Source organism: Macrotis lagotis, chromosome 2 (assembly GCF_037893015.1).
Source record: "Macrotis lagotis isolate mMagLag1 chromosome 2, bilby.v1.9.chrom.fasta, whole genome shotgun sequence".
Lineage (NCBI taxonomy): Eukaryota > Metazoa > Chordata > Mammalia > Peramelemorphia > Peramelidae > Macrotis > Macrotis lagotis.
This window is the reverse complement of record NC_133659.1, coordinates 316,865,026-316,883,161: the sequence shown is the minus strand read 5'-3', so window position 1 is coordinate 316,883,161 and position 18,136 is coordinate 316,865,026. Positions and strand designations below refer to the sequence as shown.

The 18,136-nt window shown below is 38.1% G+C and overlaps 1 protein-coding gene across 3 annotated transcripts in view; it reads left to right on the top strand.

Moving 5' to 3' along the window:
* The window catches only part of ANKS1B (ankyrin repeat and sterile alpha motif domain containing 1B), a 1,440,110-nt gene that overhangs the window by 1,404,949 nt on the left and 17,025 nt on the right, over positions 1 to 18,136 (top strand). For all 3 annotated transcript variants that reach the window (XM_074226655.1, XM_074226653.1, XM_074226654.1), the window contains one exon: positions 8,512 to 8,649. In XM_074226655.1, the coding sequence (XP_074082756.1) occupies positions 8,512 to 8,649 (138 nt within the window). The remainder of the gene's footprint in view (positions 1 to 8,511; positions 8,650 to 18,136) is intronic.

The window sequence follows — 18,136 nt, the reverse complement described above, 5'->3', positions numbered from 1 at the left end:
GTTCCATGGTTAGCAGTAAAAGGTCATGGGCTGTCAAAGGGCATGGGCATTTTATTTCAGTACAATTCCAAGTTGCTTTCCAGAGCACTTAGACTATTCACCATCTATAGTGAATTAGTTCTATCTCTATGGCTGTCTTCCTGCAAACCCTCTAGCATTGATTATTCCCATCTTTTTTCATCTTGGCCAATTTTGGGGATGTTTAAATGACTTGAATTTCTCTCATTATTAGCAAGCAATTTTTCTCATGATAAGAAAAAAGTATTTGAGAATTATTTGTTGACTGTATTTTTTCAGTTAATAGCTCTTAGCTTAGTTGCATTGATTTTGTTGGTATAAAAGATTTTCAATTTCATATGATCATTTTTCTCATCTTAAAAAAAAACAAATTTGCACTCAATTATCTCTGCATCCCTTCTAGCACTGATGTGCTATTATTCTCTAATTCAACAAGCATTTATTAGGTACTTTGGCATAAAGAGTATGCCTGGCCTATTTGAACCAATTTCCTTATCTGTAAAATATGAAAATGATAATCATTGTATAATCTCCCTTAGAGGGCTGTGAAATTTAAGTGGCATAATGCAAAGAATCTATGAATTGTTTTATGAACATAAATTATTATCAGGATTATTAAAGACTAAAACATTAGATGTGTGCCCTATCTGGTGTCAACTTTTCACCAGAAATATTTAATAGTGAATGAATGGCAATACAGTGAAACCAATATAATGTCTTTTTTGCACATTCCTATTGCCTGCATTTAAAAAGGATGCTCAACCACTCATTTCATTGGACCTTATTATGTACCTACTGTTATGTACCAGGTACCACATAAGGGATGCAAAGACAAAATATGAAATCATTTCAACCCTCAAAAACTTATATTCTACTGAGTTCGCAACAAAAAAATAACTATAGTATGAGGTATGCAATCAGGAGACAAGGAGAGATGCTAAGTTCTCTAGAAAAAACATGAGGAGAAAAAGAGAATCTCTCAGAAGGGCAGGAAATGCTTCAGAGAGGAGGTGACATCTTTATGAAGATAAAGATTCTAATGACAGAGATGATGAAGGAGTCAGTTCCCAATGCTGAGGATGGGATAGAGGGCTGAACCTCAGATTTCATGATTGATAGGGAATTTCCAGATGCTGAAAGCTCATGCTTTAGATTCAAATCAATGCTTGTTTTGCGATTTATTGTCTCAGGGAGCTGTCTCAAATAGCATTGTTAAACTAAAGGTCGCTAAACCTAGATAGATAGATAGATAGATAGATAGATAGATAGATAGATAATTAGATAGATAATTAGATAGATAGATGGATAGATAATTAGATGGATAGATAGATAGATAGACAGACATAGATATATATGACTGAGAAATCTACAAATTAACATTATCTATATTTTTTAATTTTTTTTACTTTGATAAATATTTCCCAATGATATTTTAATCTGGTTCTGACCACACTCTCCACAGTTACTGGATCCTTTTTGCCAACCTTTAGCCTGGGTACTGAGAGATGAAGTGACCTGACTTGCCTGCCCAAAGTTATATAGTCGGTATCAAAAGAAGGACTTGAACCCAGGTCTTCTTCCCTCTTTTTTTTTTCTTTCTCACTCTTAAACCAGCTCTTGAGCCCTTAGGGTCTGCTGCTTCTCTGGGTACAATGTATAAGGAACATCTCTGATAATTAGAGTCAAGATGACCCGGTTTGAACTCCAATTCCAACACATATTAGCTATGTAACAGCAGGCATGTCACATTGTTCCTTCTGAGCCTCAGTTTCCTCATCTGTAAAATATGAATAATTATCCTTGCACCCCTTAACTTCTGGAATTGGATTAAGGAAAGTACTTTTTCAGCCTTAAAAATATATCAAAATAGAAACTGTTGTACTTGTCATATATTTTATCATGGGAGGCAGCATGGTAGAGAGAACAGAGATATAGAGGGTAGAGATGTAGAGAAGAGAGATAGTCCTTAGTGTCAGGAAAGCCTGAGTTCAAGTCTTCCTTATGACACTTATGGACTCTGCCTGAACCTGAGAAAATTACCTAATCTAGACAATTCTCTTAAACTATGAGTTGTAGAAAAGGACCTACATAGTAATATAGATCTAAATCCCTATACCAATTGAATCTCAGTCCAGTCCCCCTCAAAAGAAATTTTTTGACATCTTTTCAGCTCTAACATAGTGCTTAATATATGATAGCTATTTCATAAATGGTTATGAGTTGATTGTTCAAAATCCTAATTAGTTCCTTAAGGCAGACTTTTACCATAGGGAGTCTGTTGGTGAAGTGTTAACTTAGCTTGACCCTCCTATACAAAATACAAGACTTGTGAAATCCAAGCCTACATATGGAATATGAGAATAGTTTCATTTATTAATGGCTATTAAGCCTGTAATCAAGACAGAGCCTAGAGAAAAACCTATATGTGGACATTTTATCTTTGTAGTATATTCATGTCTCCCAGAATTCTTTCACCTTCAAATATCTGGACCCAAGTTTAAATGTGGACTTAGACATGTACTAGTTGTATGACACTAAGATAGACACTTAATCCTGTTTGTCTTTGTTTTCTTATCTGCAAAAATTATCTAGAGAAGGAAATGGCAAACCACTTCAGTGTCTTTGCCAAGAAAACCTACCTTTGAAACCTGAATGTTCTTGGAAAAACCATTTAACCTCTATGGGTTTCAATTCTCTTATGAATGAGGAGTTTGGACTGCTTGGCCTCTAAGATCTATGATCTTGTAGTCATCCTTATGATTTATGGATGATACAGTTGAAGTTCAGAAACCTCAGGTCATTCATCCAAGGACACCTAGATAATTGGTTAATTATGGAGTTTCAAAACCAGAACTTAGGGGTGGCTAGGTGGTACAGTGGCTAGAGCACCGGCCCTGGAGTCAGTAGGACCTGAGTTCAAATCCGGCCTCAGACACTTCATAATGACCTAGCTGTGTGGCCTTGGGCAAGCCACTTAACCCCATTGCATTTCAAAAAAAAAAAAACCTTAAAAAATAGAACTTAAAATTTCCTAATTCCCAGGATATTGCTCTTTCCATTGCTATATCTGGTTTCTTTGTTCTTAGCAACAAAGTTTTTTTGATATATACAAGGTCAATTAGTGATTTTCTAATTTTTCTTTTTCTCCTGTGAATGTTGGCTTCCATTAGATAGTGAGAGACAGGGAGAAGTTTGTTTTCTCAAATAAGGCTTTTCTGTCTTTTCAAATAAATGATTTGCATTTGGGTTCATTGGGTGTAGGTGGAGTAGGAGCAAGTACTTAGGAGGCAAGTTATGAGACTTGAAATTCATTAGCCAACATCTTGGGAGAAAAAATGAAATCAGTCATCATGATCTGAACAGAGGGAGGCTGCAAATTATCCTAAATTAAAAAAACTAAGCTCAGAAAAAAAATTAGCACAAATATAGCTTAAATCCAATAAGCTTCACCGAGGCTCATGACCCAGAGGTAGGGGGAGCATCAGACCTGACAGCAGACATCTGCAGACAGCCATAACCCAGTTCCCATAGCACCCTCGCTTCAATCTTCAAATTTAGAAGATCCCTCAAGAGGGAACAAAAGAAGAGAAAGTACTTGGCTGAAAATTGGAAGTTTTATACCCCTTCTTGGAGTCAGAATGAAAAGGCCCTAAACCCACTGGTGCCACCATCTCTCCATCTAAGTATATTAAGAAGACAATAAAAATCTCCCCTCCCCCCCGCCAAGATGCTTCACTCATAACAACCCAAGATGAACAAGATAATTTGGAATGTTTGTGAGGTAGGGGGAGGAGGGATGCCCAAAAAAACCCATCCTTTTGTTTTATGCAAATCTATCACCTTCTAAGAACTTGGAACTCAAATTAAGAACAAAGAAAGAGTTATGTGCTATGTGCCAGCATTCAGGGCCTTCTCCCTAGGGAGTCACCAGTTGGGCTTTTGAGCACAGTTCTGGAGCCTGGCCAGCCCCTCATTGTTTGCCGCTACTGTTCCCTGGGTGCCACTCTGTGTAGGAAGGGCCTCATTCTCTGCCTCAGAGAAAACCAAACAGAGCTGAGAGGAAATAAATGCCTTATTTTTGCAGAAGGAGAAAGAAATGGAATCATGGTTCCCTCTTCTCCACTTTAACCTGATCCTAAGGTCATTAATGGAACCAGATCATTCTGCCATATACCCAGAAAGCAAACAGCTTTATTTTATGGTTTTTACTTTATTTTATTTTTTGGAGCCAATGGGGTTAAATGACTTACTTGCCCAGTGTCACGTAGCTAATAAGTGTCTGAGACCAGATATGACCACAGGGCCTATTGCTTTCGGGGCCAGTGCTCCATCCACAGTGCCATCTAGCTTCCCAAGCAAACAACTTTTAATGAAAGACACAAGTTGGAGAATTTGTGCATGTGTGTGTTTGGTGGTATTTTTTGATATGACAGGAATATTCTTTTAAGCATCTTAGACACACTGTCATTCCTTTAAAAATCAAGACAAAGAGTTAACAGAAAAAAATCAATATAACCATGTCATTCATACCTAAGTATTCCCAACTCAGCAATGTTTCACCCTTCTCTGCCTTCTCAGCAATAAGAAGCAAATACCGGCTCTTCCAGTTATTTCCCTCCTAAGGGAAAGACATTTAAAAACTCTCTGGATAATAATAAAATAACTAAGTTCATTGAAAATTGTGGGGACAATTTTTCTACAATTTAATTGCTCCCTGGCACTTTGGCTTGTCTTATGGGTCTCAAATTAATGTTCTAGAGAGTGCAAATGAGATGCCAGTCTGGCTAAAATAGCATGCAAAGGAAAATATACATGGATGCAATGAAATGATAGTACTCTGCAAAAAAAGATAAATGTGTGATATTTCAGAGAAGCATCTTAACATATAACAAGCATATCATATATATCAACTAATAACATGTCATAACATGTCAACTAATAGAAGGTAGGTCCAGGGGTGGCTAGGTGGCATAGTGGATAGATCACCAGCCCTGGAGTCAGGAGGACCTGAGTTCAAATACGACCTCAAATACTTAATTACCTAGCGGTGTGGCCTTGGCAAGCCACTTAACTCCATTTGCCTTGCAAAATAAAAAAGAAATAAGCAGGTCCAGAAAAACAGTATGGACTGACTACAGCAAAGAATGACAAAGAAAAAGAAAAATTTGACTGAAACTGAATGCTATATAATTATAAGAACCAAGTTTGGCCTTAGGGGGAAAATGGAGGAACTCTTCCTCCCTCTTCAATGCAGGGGTAGGGAACTAAAGTTATGAAAATTTATTTACTAGTGAGATTGGTCGAGGATGCTGGATGTTTTTCCTCTTATAATCTCTCTTGTAAGAAGATAATTTGTTGGAGCAGCTAGGTGGTGCAGTGGATAGAGCACTGATCCTGGGTCAGGAGGACCTGAGTTCAAACTGAGCCTCAAACACTTAACAATTACCAGCTGTATGACCTTGGGCAAGTCACTTAACCCCACTGCTTGCCAAAAAAAAAGATGGTTCATTAAGTAGAGGTGCTGCAGATAGATTCATAAAGGTGTCATAAAAACAAGACATCTCTGGGCAAATTATTCTAACCTATCAGTGCTCTAGACATGGACTGCTAGGTGGATGCGGTGGGCTTGCTGAGTTCAAATCAGGCCTCAAATATTTTGTAGCTCTGTGACCCCGGGCAAGTGACTGAGTCCTGTTTGACTCAGTTTCCTCATCTATAAAATGAGTTGGAGAAGAAAAATAACAAAATACTCCAGTATCTTTGCCAAGAAAACCCCAAAAGGGATCATAGTCAGACAAGATTGGAAATAACTGAACAACAAGCCCTGGATATCTTTCTAACACTATCAATTGCCAAGGAAGATATTGACTTGCCAATTGATAAAAGAAGTTTCCTCACCCAACAGTTCCCTATACCAATGAAATCATAAGCCCAGTACTTATCCCCCTGTTCCTTTCCCTATCATTAAAAAATAATAAAAAGTTTTTAAAAGAACGTGTCTTTGATAACTGAAATTTAGGTAGTATTTAACAAGCATTGTCCCTTTTGAGCCTACACAGCACCCTGAGGAGAGGGTGCTACTATTACTCCCATTTTACAGATGATGAAACTGAGGCACAGAGAGGTCAAGTCATTTGGCCATGGTCACACAGCAAAGAGGCACCCGAGACAAGACCGGGACCCAGGTCTTCCTGATTCCACAGTGTAAGCACTGTGCCATGCTGTCTCCACATTGCCAATGTACTTCTGTCCTAAGAAAATGAAATCAATGCAAGAGGCACCAGATTGCCATTGTGGAAGTAGCATCCAATGGGAAGGAGGATGACCTTGAAGACTTCATCAGTAGCAACCACTTTGGTTTTTTTTTTAGAAAAAGAAATAAATGAAATGTTCGCTTATAAATACATTTCATAAAGTCACAAGATGCTTTTTTGTCCAGTTTGCCTGTCACTGAGAGCTGATGGAAACAATAGAATTAGGCTCTGGCCTGTGATACGACTCAGATTCTTGAAAGGTGTTGAATGCTTGTTGGCCTCTGGTTTTCATTTGAGCTCATTTGGACAGGCATCATTCCTAGAGCTTGCCAGCTTTAGGGTCAGAGTAAGAGACATTTTAATTTATTATTTTTAAATGTAGTTAATTCTTTAATTGTGCCCCCACCAATGCAGCTGTGTTACTTGCAGAACATGAATGTTTGCTGATGCTGCTAGAAGCAGACAGATGTTCTTAAAGTATTTTTAGGTACCAACAGGCAGGCTCCCTCCTGCATGGCAAGCTGCCGAAGATTTATTTCAGATTGTGCAATTAGAAAGTAATCTGGGTACTTCCTGTACCCAGGGACTCTTTTTTTGAGACTTGACAAGGGTTAAGAATGCAGAGAGGCTATTATAAGATAGCAGAGATGGATTTTATGTGAACCTCTGGGCTTTCAGATTTCACCTTTGAGCCAGGGTCTGGGAATATTTGCTGTGGAGATAATGCTATACAACTGCTACAGGCTCTGGGGAACTGTTATCTTCAGGAGTCCAAAATTTAATTTTCAATTTGATTTGAAACATTTAAGTGCCAGGCAATGAGGTTATAAAGACATTAAAAAAAGATAGTTCCTACTCTCAAAGAATTTTCAATCTAATCATTTCAATTTCATTTTTGTCATCCTTTTTTTGCTTGAAGCATAGAAATGATATTCAAGAACTTTCAATGGCTCCCTAATACCTCTGTGGTATATGAACTCCTCAAGATGGAGTTTCACACTCTGAATAATCTAAATCTTTCCAGATTTTACTGTGTATATAAAGACACTCTATCCTGCAGTCAAATTGTCATACTTCCTTTGCTCCTGCGCTCATATCCCACCTCCAGACCTTTGCATAGGCTTTTTCTCATGCCTGGCATGTCTTCCCTCTTCACTACCACCTCTCTGAATTCATAGCTTCTTTCATGATATAGTATCACCCATGAGAAGTACCCTCTCACTCCCTGGAGAGATAGGCAGGTAGATAGAGATATAGATATACCATATATATTATATATGTATAATAATGATATAATATTAGCTGTCATTTATATAGCATCTATATAGCCAGGCACTATGCTAGTAAACCTATATAATTATGTATATACATACAGACATAGGTATGATCTGTACACATATATATAATGTTATTATAATAACTAGAATTTATATATTATCTATTATTTGCAAGGCACTGGTGCAAATGAATTTATATACACACAAATATGCCTAAGTAAAGATGTATCTATACAAGTACCTAGAGATTTATATACTGATATATATAAATAATATCATAATAATAGCTAGAATGCCTAGGTGCCAGGTATTTTGCTAATGAATATATTATGTATACAACATATATTCTATTATGACTATATATCAATATATGCAAATAATGAATATGCATTATGTGCACAATGAAATCAGTATTTGTAAAATACTTGTGCAAATCACAAATCTATAAAAATGCTATTTTTCAACTTTATTTTTCTTGAGGTTTCTTTTTTTTGGGGGGGGTCTATGTTTTCTTTCACAACATCACTATTATGGATCACTTTAACCTATATCAGATTGCTCTGCTTTACCATTTTGTAGGGAGGGAGAAGGGAGAGAATTTGGAACTCAAAGTTTTAAAAACAAATGTTAAAACTTGTTTTTAACTGGGAGAAAAGAAAAAAGAAAAATGCTATTATCGTGACATTTATCTGTTTTCAAGTTATATCTTCCCAATAGGAGGTAAGGCCACTGAGAGCAGGGGCTATTTTTCATTTTGTCTTTGTATCCCTGTTTCTAATAGTGATTTGCATATATTGGTTGTTTAATGAATGCTTGGCTGTTGTAAAATAATTTCAGCCTACAAGACTATACTATGCTTTGACCTGCTAGAGATTCATTTGAGAATCTTTTTGTTCTCATGACTAAAAAAAAAAAAAAAAAAAAAAAAAAAGTTGGAAATAAGTGGGGGTTTTTTCTTCCAGAACATTATTGCTGAGCATGAAATCCGGAACATCTCCTGTGCTGCTCAGGATCCCGAGGATCTCTCCACATTTGCTTATATCACAAAAGACTTGAAATCAAATCACCATTACTGCCACGTGTTCACAGCCTTTGATGTGGTGAGTCTTTGGGGTTTTGTTTACATTTAAAGTCCTTCTGAGTAACAGAACTGCTCTGCCAGGTACTGCCTCAGAATGGACTGCAGGTTGAGGCTTAGACAGAAACTCTCCCCCTCCAATTAGTGTAAATTTTTTTCAGGAACACACACACACACTCTCACACAGAATTCATGAGTTTCAGGAGTCTCCGTGTTTCTTCTTTTACTGCCTAAATTTGTATGTGTAATTTGTTCTTTCTTTTAATACCAAAGACAGCTCCTCCTTCTTAACTTCCTTTTCCAAAGTCCAGTTCCAATCAACTCATTTTCCATTGCCTCCCCCTGTACTCATTATTTGGGGTTATCTGAAAACCAAATGCTAGCAATAACAAAAAGTTGGTTCCCCCAAGGTATATCATTGACAGAAGAGGTTCTTTCTACAGCCCTCAGAATAAAATCTCTTGAAGAATCCAAGACTTAGACCTCAGGGGTCAATTAGTCCAACCCCCTCCTTTTGCAATAAGGAAACTGGGGCAGGGAGAGGTTAAATGACTTTCCCAATTTCATACAATTTGGGCAGAGGTGGGATTTCAACTCAGGTTCACATCTCCAAGTTCAACCTTCTTTTCTTCTGTTCCGTGGAAGATGAAAGATGAGGGAATTTTTTTTTCTCAATGAAAGAGAGAGCCACCCAGCCTAGGTGGCACAACAGAAAGAGAGTTGGAGCTGATTCAGAAGACTTCAGTTAAAATATGATCTCAGATACTTCCTGAGTGTATGAGTCTGGGCAAGTCACTAAACCTCTGTCTGCCTCAGCTTCCTCATCTGTAAAATGAGGATGATTATAATAACCCTTACCTCCAAGAATTGTGAAGATTAAAGAAGGTGATATTAGTAAAACATTTTCAGAGTATTAGATTATATAAAAGCTCTGTTATTGAGTTGTTGAATTTTCTGAGACAGGACAACAAAAGGTGTGTGTCCTGAGTCATCTCTTCTTCATTTTTATCCTTCCATGCCCTTATGCAACAATGCTTTCCCTTCAGGTTGGATAATGAGGAATATCAAATTTCTGAATTTATTTTTAAATGATTGTGGAATTGGGAAGTAGGCCTTAAATGGAGAGAAAAGTTGTTACCTTCTCTCCATATGAGGCACAAGGATGGTATCAGGAACTTCTATAGGAAAAAAAAAGATCTCTTACACACATTCTACCCATCAGAGATTTATTGACAAACTCCTCTCTTAAAATGAAAATACCTGAGGGTTAGGCAGGAGGTAGGGGTGAGCAAGATATTGAGTGAGGGGTTAAAACACGTGTGTGTGTGTGTGTGTGTGTGTGTGTGTGTGAGAGAGAGAGAGCGAGAGAGAGAGAGAGAGAGCACAGAGAGAGCGATTTACTCCCTTCGAGGTTTCTCCTTTCTTAAGAAGACATTTAGTGGTTGTTGCTGCTGTTTTGTTGTTTTTCAGTTGTGTCCCACTCTTCATGACCCCATTTGGGGTTTTCTTAGCAAAGATACTGGAATGGGTCACCATTTTCTTCTCCAACTCCAATTTTACAGATGAGGAAACTGAGGCAGGCAAAGGTTAAGTGATTTGCCCAGACTCACACAACCAGTAAGTGTCTGAGGCCAGATTTGGACTCAGATCTTCCTTACTACAGGCACTGTACTACTTAGATGCCAATGTGCTTGGAATTCTGGAAAAGCAAGACTCTTTAATTTTCAGTGACCTGGGCAGGTTTCTAAATTACAGCTATAGACCTGCATTAATAGAGAAATTTTCCTTACTGGTTCCCTATCCTAAGGAAATCCGATTTTTTTAAAGTGTAATCCTGGGTCACCTAACCTCTCTGACCCAGACAATTTACTTATCTCCAATAAGAGGTTATAGGTCTTATAGGTTGAGGGGCTCCCCGCACCAGGAATTCCCTCAGAAGAGCTTTGCCCTATTAATGCATTAATTAAAGTAACTCCATTCAATCCACAAAAGGATAAATTCTCTCCTCCTGTTCACAACCCCATTAAACCTGGCAAATTAAGCAATTAGTCAGATCTTGCCATTCCCTGAAATGCAGTTGTTTAATTTGCAGACAATGAGGCTTTAGTCTGTCTCTCTCTCCAGATGTATGTGTATGTGTGTGTATGTGTGTTTATGTGAGTGTGTGAACTCTCAAGCTTCCCTCTCTTCTGACATCTCAGCTGGAAATTTGGCCTTTTTCTTTCCACTCCCTTGAAGAAAAGCCAGACCAGGACAGTAGTTTCTTAGGAAATGGCTCCAGATGGTCAAAAGTTGGCCCACTGCCTTGCCCCAGAGCAGAGCCTCAGCTCCCTGCCGTGATGTTAACAAGAAAAAAACCTTTCACCCAGAAACCTTGCACATCTCTCAGATGGTGACCTCACTGTAATTACACTGAGATCTCTATTAAGAGGTACATTGGCATCAACTCTACTTAATTTCCTGACCAAACATAGCAATCCCTGTACTAAAATCACAAGTTTTAGTATCAAAAAAAAAAACCAGTCTTTTGCTTAGATGTGTGAATATTTCTTTTCCTTTAGTGAATCTAAAGGGAATACAAATTAAGCCATCACTATTTCCTCATGCCCTTTAACTGATCAAGAGATAACTTTAGAATCTTCAAAACCTGGGTTTTGACTCTTATGTTGACTGTGTGATGTTGATTGTGATATTAGTGCCATAGGAAGATGCTGACTTGCATTGATAGAGAGAAATTCCCTATATCAATATATAGAAATTACATGGGTTCGTAGCTTTTTCCTGTGTTATGAACCACTTGGGAGTCTGGAGAGGCCAGAGGGTTCCTCTTCTCATAATAATATTTTAAAATAATAATATGTAATACATAGAATTGCACAGAAAACCAATTATAATTGCTAGCATTTGGTTTTACTGGGGTTAAATAACCCCAAACAATGCCCAAAATGTTGTTCATTCTTCATTTTTGGAAAGGACCGATGACATCTGAAGACTGATGTCTTGACTTGCTCATGAATGGAAGTAAAGTGAGAATCATCAGCCTCACTCTCTCTTCCAGAGTCATCGAAGTCCAGTGGCAAGAATAAATTCTAGACACTGACAATGGCCCCACTTATCAAGATAGCTCACAGACCACCCTGAAATCTCTTCATCAGAAAGACCTGTGGACTCTAGCTTAAGAACATCTCATTTAATAAATGGAATATTGGTCTTGTAGTTAAGAAAGATGAGGATTAAGGGTTATGCTTCTGACAGTAACTGTGTGACCCTGGACAAGTCACAAGCTAAGTCTCAATTTCTTCATTCATGAAATGGGGATAATAATGGTATCTACTTCCCAGGATAATTAGGAGGATCTAAAGAGATAGCATATATGAAATGTTTTACAAATCTTAAACACTATATAAATACTACTAGATATCATTAGTAGAAATGTCTAGGCTTATGACTCTTGGGCTAATGGCTTAAATTTTCTAGATTTCAGTTTCCTGTTTTGCAAAATGGGAATAGAAATACTTGTGCCACCTAACCCCTTGCTTCCTGACTCTTAAAGCTTAGCCCTGTGAACTACATAAAAGGTGGGAATTTGGTCAGAATGTTGTAGAAGTTCCCAAAATTTAGCCTTGCCCTTTTCTTCCCTGCTGAAATCCACCATTTAAATAATCCTTGGGGAAACCATACTTTGTTTCATGCCCAAAATACTTGCAAAGGTGATAAGCTTGGACCTGGGCCTTTGAGAAATCTTTGAAGATGAAACAGGCTTTGCTTACCCTCCAAAAATATTTTCAACCACCATTTCTCCTCTTTGACCAGAATCATTCTGTCTTTATGTAGGGCAGTTCAAGTTTTAAAGGCCGTTTAAATAAGCATCTGTGGAATTCTCTTACATGATTCCTAATGGGAAATCATGAAGAAATTCACAGCATAATGGTCAGACCACATCCTTGAATCAGAGAGGGCTTATTTTAAATGAAAATATGGTTCATTAGAGAGGCCGCTTGCTGGCTGGCAGAATCCATGGACATTTTGTAGGTCACCCTTCTGATATCGCTTGCCCCCACCAAGGCCAATTGGCAGGTTCATTATGTGTCTCAATGAAGATACCCCCTAATCAGAATAACTGTAATACTCTATACTAAAAGTAGCAGTGTGCTCTGTAATCTCCTTATTTCTAAGGCTGTGGGTAAGATTACACCTGGCATTTCATAGGAAGTCTTGGGAGAGAAAACTCCTACTGCCAATTTAAGTTGGCATTTTTTTAACCACTTAGAATCCTCAAGTGCTATCTGGAGGAACAAAGAGGGAAGTGGAAGAGAAAGGGACAAGTTTATTAAGCCCCTACTGTGTGCCAGGCCTTTATTGAGCATTTTACAACAATTTGATCCTCACAACAACCCTGGGAGATGGGTGATAATAGTATGCCCAATTTACAGTTAAGAAAACTAAGAAGGGCAAAAATTAAGGACCTTGCCCAGGATCATGTAGCCAGTCAGAGGTAGGTATGTGAACCCAGGCCTTCCGGTCTAAAATGTCAACGTGTATAAAATACACATGATTAAAGTGCTGGGATCATTTGGTGTATCTCCATTTCTTTAGTAACATGAGGTAAGATAATCAGAAATACTTAATCCAATTCCCATCAATCAGTAAATGTTTGTCAAGCACCTACTACATTGAAAGCACTATGGTGGAAATGCAAGGACAAAGAATAAAATACTCTCAAGAAGCTTACATTCTAATAAAGGAAAGGAGAGAGGAAGAGTAGAAAAGGGAGAGAAAGGAAGAGGAAGAGAGAGACAGAGAAAGGAAGAGAGGAAGAGAAACAGAGAGAAAAAAGGAGAGAATGAGAGAGAAGGGGAGAGAGAGAAAGAGAGGAAGAACAGGAGAGGAAGAGAAACACAGAGAAAAAAGGAAAGAGAGGGGGAGAGAGAGGAAGAACAGGAAAGGAAGAGAAAAATGGAGAAGGGGGGAGGGGAAGAACAGGAGAGAGCAGAAAGAGAGGGGGAGAGGAAGAGAGACAGAGAAGATAGGAGAGGGGGGGAAAGGGAGAAAAATACAAAGGAGAGGGAGGACAAAGAAGAGAGCAGGAAGAGATAGGGATAGAGATATATTTTATCTATACACAAACACACATATGTATGTAAAAAGAAGAAATTTAAAGAGATAAATACAAAGGAGTTACATACATACAATACATACATACATAATAAATACAAAGGAGTTCAATACATACCAAAAGAAATTCAAAGAGAATAAATACAAAGGTGGGCACATAGGTGGCATCATAATGCATAGAGTGCCAGACCCAGAGGCCAGAAGACCTGAATTCAAATTCAGTCTCAGATATTTACCAGCTGGGTGACCCTGGGTAAGACACTCAATCTTATTCACCTCAGTCTCCTCATTTGTAAAATGAGCTGCAGAAAGAAATGGCAAATCACTCCAGTATCTTTGTAAGGAAAAACCCCGAACTCTATGAAGAGTCAGACACAACTGAAAAGACTGAACAGCAAAATACAAGGTAATTTAGGGGGTCCAAAAGCTTCCATGAAAAGTGGCATTGATCCCAATATTGAAGGAATTGAGGGGCTCTATGAGATAAAGACAAGGAGGGTGTATCCAGTCAACATGATGATGGAAATGTATGGAGGAAGGAGATTAGTATTATATGTGTGAGGAGCAGAGAGAGGAAGCCTAACTAACATGGGAAATTGGGTTACCTGAGAGCTCAAATCTCTGTGTCTTTCTAGCTTAGAGCCTGGCACACAGTAGGCATGCATGCTTAATTGCTCTTTCACTAAAACTCCATAGGTTCTCCCATAAGCAGAGATGACTCTGGACCCTTCACATCCAGATCTGAAGCTCTTGAAGACCCTCCCATGATGGAAAGGCTTCAAAGATGAGAGCCTATCTAGCTATCAGCCAGTCTGGCTAAATTCAGATATACATAATAATAATAATTATTATCACACATTTACATGCTGCTTTAATGCAAATCACATTATATATATATATATACATATATATGTATATAAATAAACTTATACTCACAACATGAGAGGCATACAATCAAAAAGGCACTGAATTTAGAGTGACAAATTAAGAAGCATGGCATTAGCTACTTCCTCCCTGTAAGATCTTGGACTAGTCTCTTTACCTCTCTGGATCTCAGTTTCCCCATTTATAAAGTGAAGGTCCCTTCCAAAGTCCCTACCAGATCTAGATCTTTGGGTCTATGGAAAAAAATCTTTGAGGTCAACGCTATTATATTTCTCTAGATGAAGAAACTGAAGTTTGAATAAATGATTTGTCCAGCTAGTAAGCATCCAAGCTAGCCTTCAAGCCTAAGTCCCCCCAGCTCTAGCCACAACACATCATGCTCTTGGTTTAATTAACCCTTAAGCTTGGCCACCAAATGATGCAACCATTTGTACACATCATTCAAAAAACACCTGCTTAGAAGGGAAGAAACCATTCTCTGCATCCCTTACAGAGCTAGAGGGAGGAGACTCTGAATTTCTTAAAGTATATGTCAACAAGTCAATTCTTTGCTAATCCTTGAGCTGATTTCTCATAAATATAACCATGTTCACTGGATGGGAAATAATTCAGATTCATCCTATTATGGGAATATCTAGTTCTCTCAAGCTCCAGAGAAAGTGACATTCAAGAGATCTGAAGCATAAAAAAAAGATTATTTTCTCCTCAAAAAAATAAAAAACAACATTGAAGAGACGTGACTTTGCAACAAGACCCTTGTTAATTCTTACTTTGCTAATCCTCAGAATACACGTTGCCCTAGCTGTTTTTGATATATTTAATCAAGCTTGTCTTTCCTTTCCCCTGCAATGGAAAAATTCAACAGTCAGCAGGGCAAGGTGCACCAGGAGGTTCAGCTTTGTTTGAAGGATTGTCATGATGGTGGGTGGCCATGCATGAAGGACGACATTCCCTATCTCTCTCCTCCATCCCTTCTCAGCAGGATCTTGTATATAAAAGGAACTACATTAAATGAAACACAAATGTTAATCCAAAAAAAGCAGTCCTGGCAGTGGTTAGAGAGTTGGGTTTGGATTCAGGAAGACATAAAGTGCAATTCCTACATCTAGCATAGACTAGATATAGAAATATGGGAAAAATCACTTCCCTTCTCAGTGTTCTGGACAACTTCTTCTAGTCTTAAAGACTAGAAGCTGGGGGACAAGTGCCAACCTGAACTGGTAGAAGGAATTTTCACACTCACTCCCCTACTACCAATGAAATCAAAAAGTCTAAGTGATTGGCATCATGTCTGTCATATAGTAGGTACTCAATAAATATTAGATGGGGCAGAGGGTAGAGCACCAGGCCTGGAGGAGGACCCGAGTTCAAATGCAGCCTCAGATACTTAGTAGTTGTATGACTTTGGGCAAGTTACTTAACCCTGATTACCTTTTATCCAGGGCCATCTCCAGTTGTCCTGATTCATATCTGGACCTTGGACCCAGTTGGCTCTGGGGAGAAAATGAGATTGGCAATTTAGTACAGCCCCCCTCACTCAAATCCAATTCACATGCTGGTCATGGCATCACCTATGGTCTTCTTTGAAAATGAAGGACAAACATCATCATTGAATAAATGAGTGGAACATCAGTTTTTACAGAAAAGTGCCTGGCTAGAACAAAGCAGTGAAATATCATCCCGATTCCTCTGAAGGAATTCATTAGAACTGCCGATGGTTCACAGGAAGGATTTCGTTATCCTAGTTAAAAGCAATCCTATCTCCTTTCTGCATTTCAAGGAAATGGAAGGACAAACTAGATCCAAAATATCCTAGGTCTCTAGGTTTAGAGTTGGAAGGGATCTCTGAGGTCATCAAATACCCTTGCCTTACACATGGGGAAAGTGAAATTAAGAAAAAGGAAATGGGAGCACATAGATAGCAAGAATCAGAGACAAGATTAGGCTGTCTCCTATTAGAAGCATCAAAATATTAAGAAAATACTTATTATTTTAAATATGGCATGGCCCAGAAGTCTTAGTGTAATTTTATGCTTTGGATACAACATATTCTGCTATATTCTCCCACTAGTGGACAATCTTAGGAATAGAAGAGCTTAATGTTAATGAGATCTAATGTCTTAAATTGGATGGGTTCCTCAAACTCTAGCCATCTCCTTTTCTGCACCTCTAAAGTTGAATTAAAATATCTAGGCTCTGGTCAGGTACTTAGCCTATTTTTGCCTCAGTTTCCTCAACTATAAAACAAGAGGATTCATTTCTATAATCTGTAAGATCTCTTTGAGTTCCAAATCTAGGCTCCCATGAATCCAGCTTCAGACACAATAACTCCATGTTCCTAAGCAAGTAACACCATCTCAGTTTCCTCCTCGTAAAAGAGAGGATTGGATCCTGAGGTCCCTGAAGCTAGGATGCTATTATTTTTAATGATTTATTAAGTGCATAATATGTTTCAGGAACATGGGGAATCCAAAGGTGATAAAGGAATTAATTCTTGCCCTCAAGGTACTTATAATCCAAAAACAGAGCCCAGACATATATACAAATAAAACTAGTATGTGGCAAGATTTGAAAAGAGGCAAACATCATTGTTGAAAGAATGAGTGAAACGAAAATTTCAATGAAAATACTTTAAGAAAAATTGAGAAGGGAGAGATCACTGTCATCGGAGGTCTGGGGAGATAGGTTAGAGAATCAAGGCAGGCATTATACAAAGATGGCACCTAAACTTGATCCTAAAAGAATTTTAGAATTTCAACAAGTATACCCAGAACTTAGCACCATGCTTAATAAACATTAGTTGACTGAATGAGTGAGTGTCAGGATTGGAAGTGGCCTATAAAAATCCATAGAGGTGAGAAAAGGCAACAAGGAATCAGGAACTGCTAGGAATCCAATTTGGCTGAAATGGAAAGAAAGCGTTAGACAGAAAGCAACGTGAAAAAGCTCTGGAAGTTAAGCTGGAACTACATTGTAGGCAACCAATCCTAACTAGGGAAGGAATTCATTTGATTCTTTTTTTTAACATTTTTTTATTTAAGGCAATGGGGTTAAGTGACTTGCCCAAGGTCACACAGCTAGGCAAGTATTAAGTGTCTGAGGTCACATTTGAACTCAGGTCCTCCTGACTCCAGGGCCAGTGTTCTATCCACTACACCACCTAGCTGCCCCAAATTCATTTAATTCTTTAGACACTAGGGAGCCACTGAATAGAAAATATTGTGTTCTATCTCATGCTTTTGGAAGACTGTTCTGTCTGTATGTGTTACTATGTAGATCAGAGGGAGAAAAAAGATTGGACCAACTGAATATCTACTACTTGGGGAAAAAAATGAGACAACTAACTATGTAAATTCTAGATGATCTCTGCTCAAAGTTATAATCAATCACCAGTTAATCTTCCTCTTCACATTTTTTTAGAGTTAGCCTTAGATAATACCAATGTTTTTCAATTATTCTTTTTATTTTGAAGAGAAGGAGAGCAGGGCAAAACTCATTATCTTAATTTT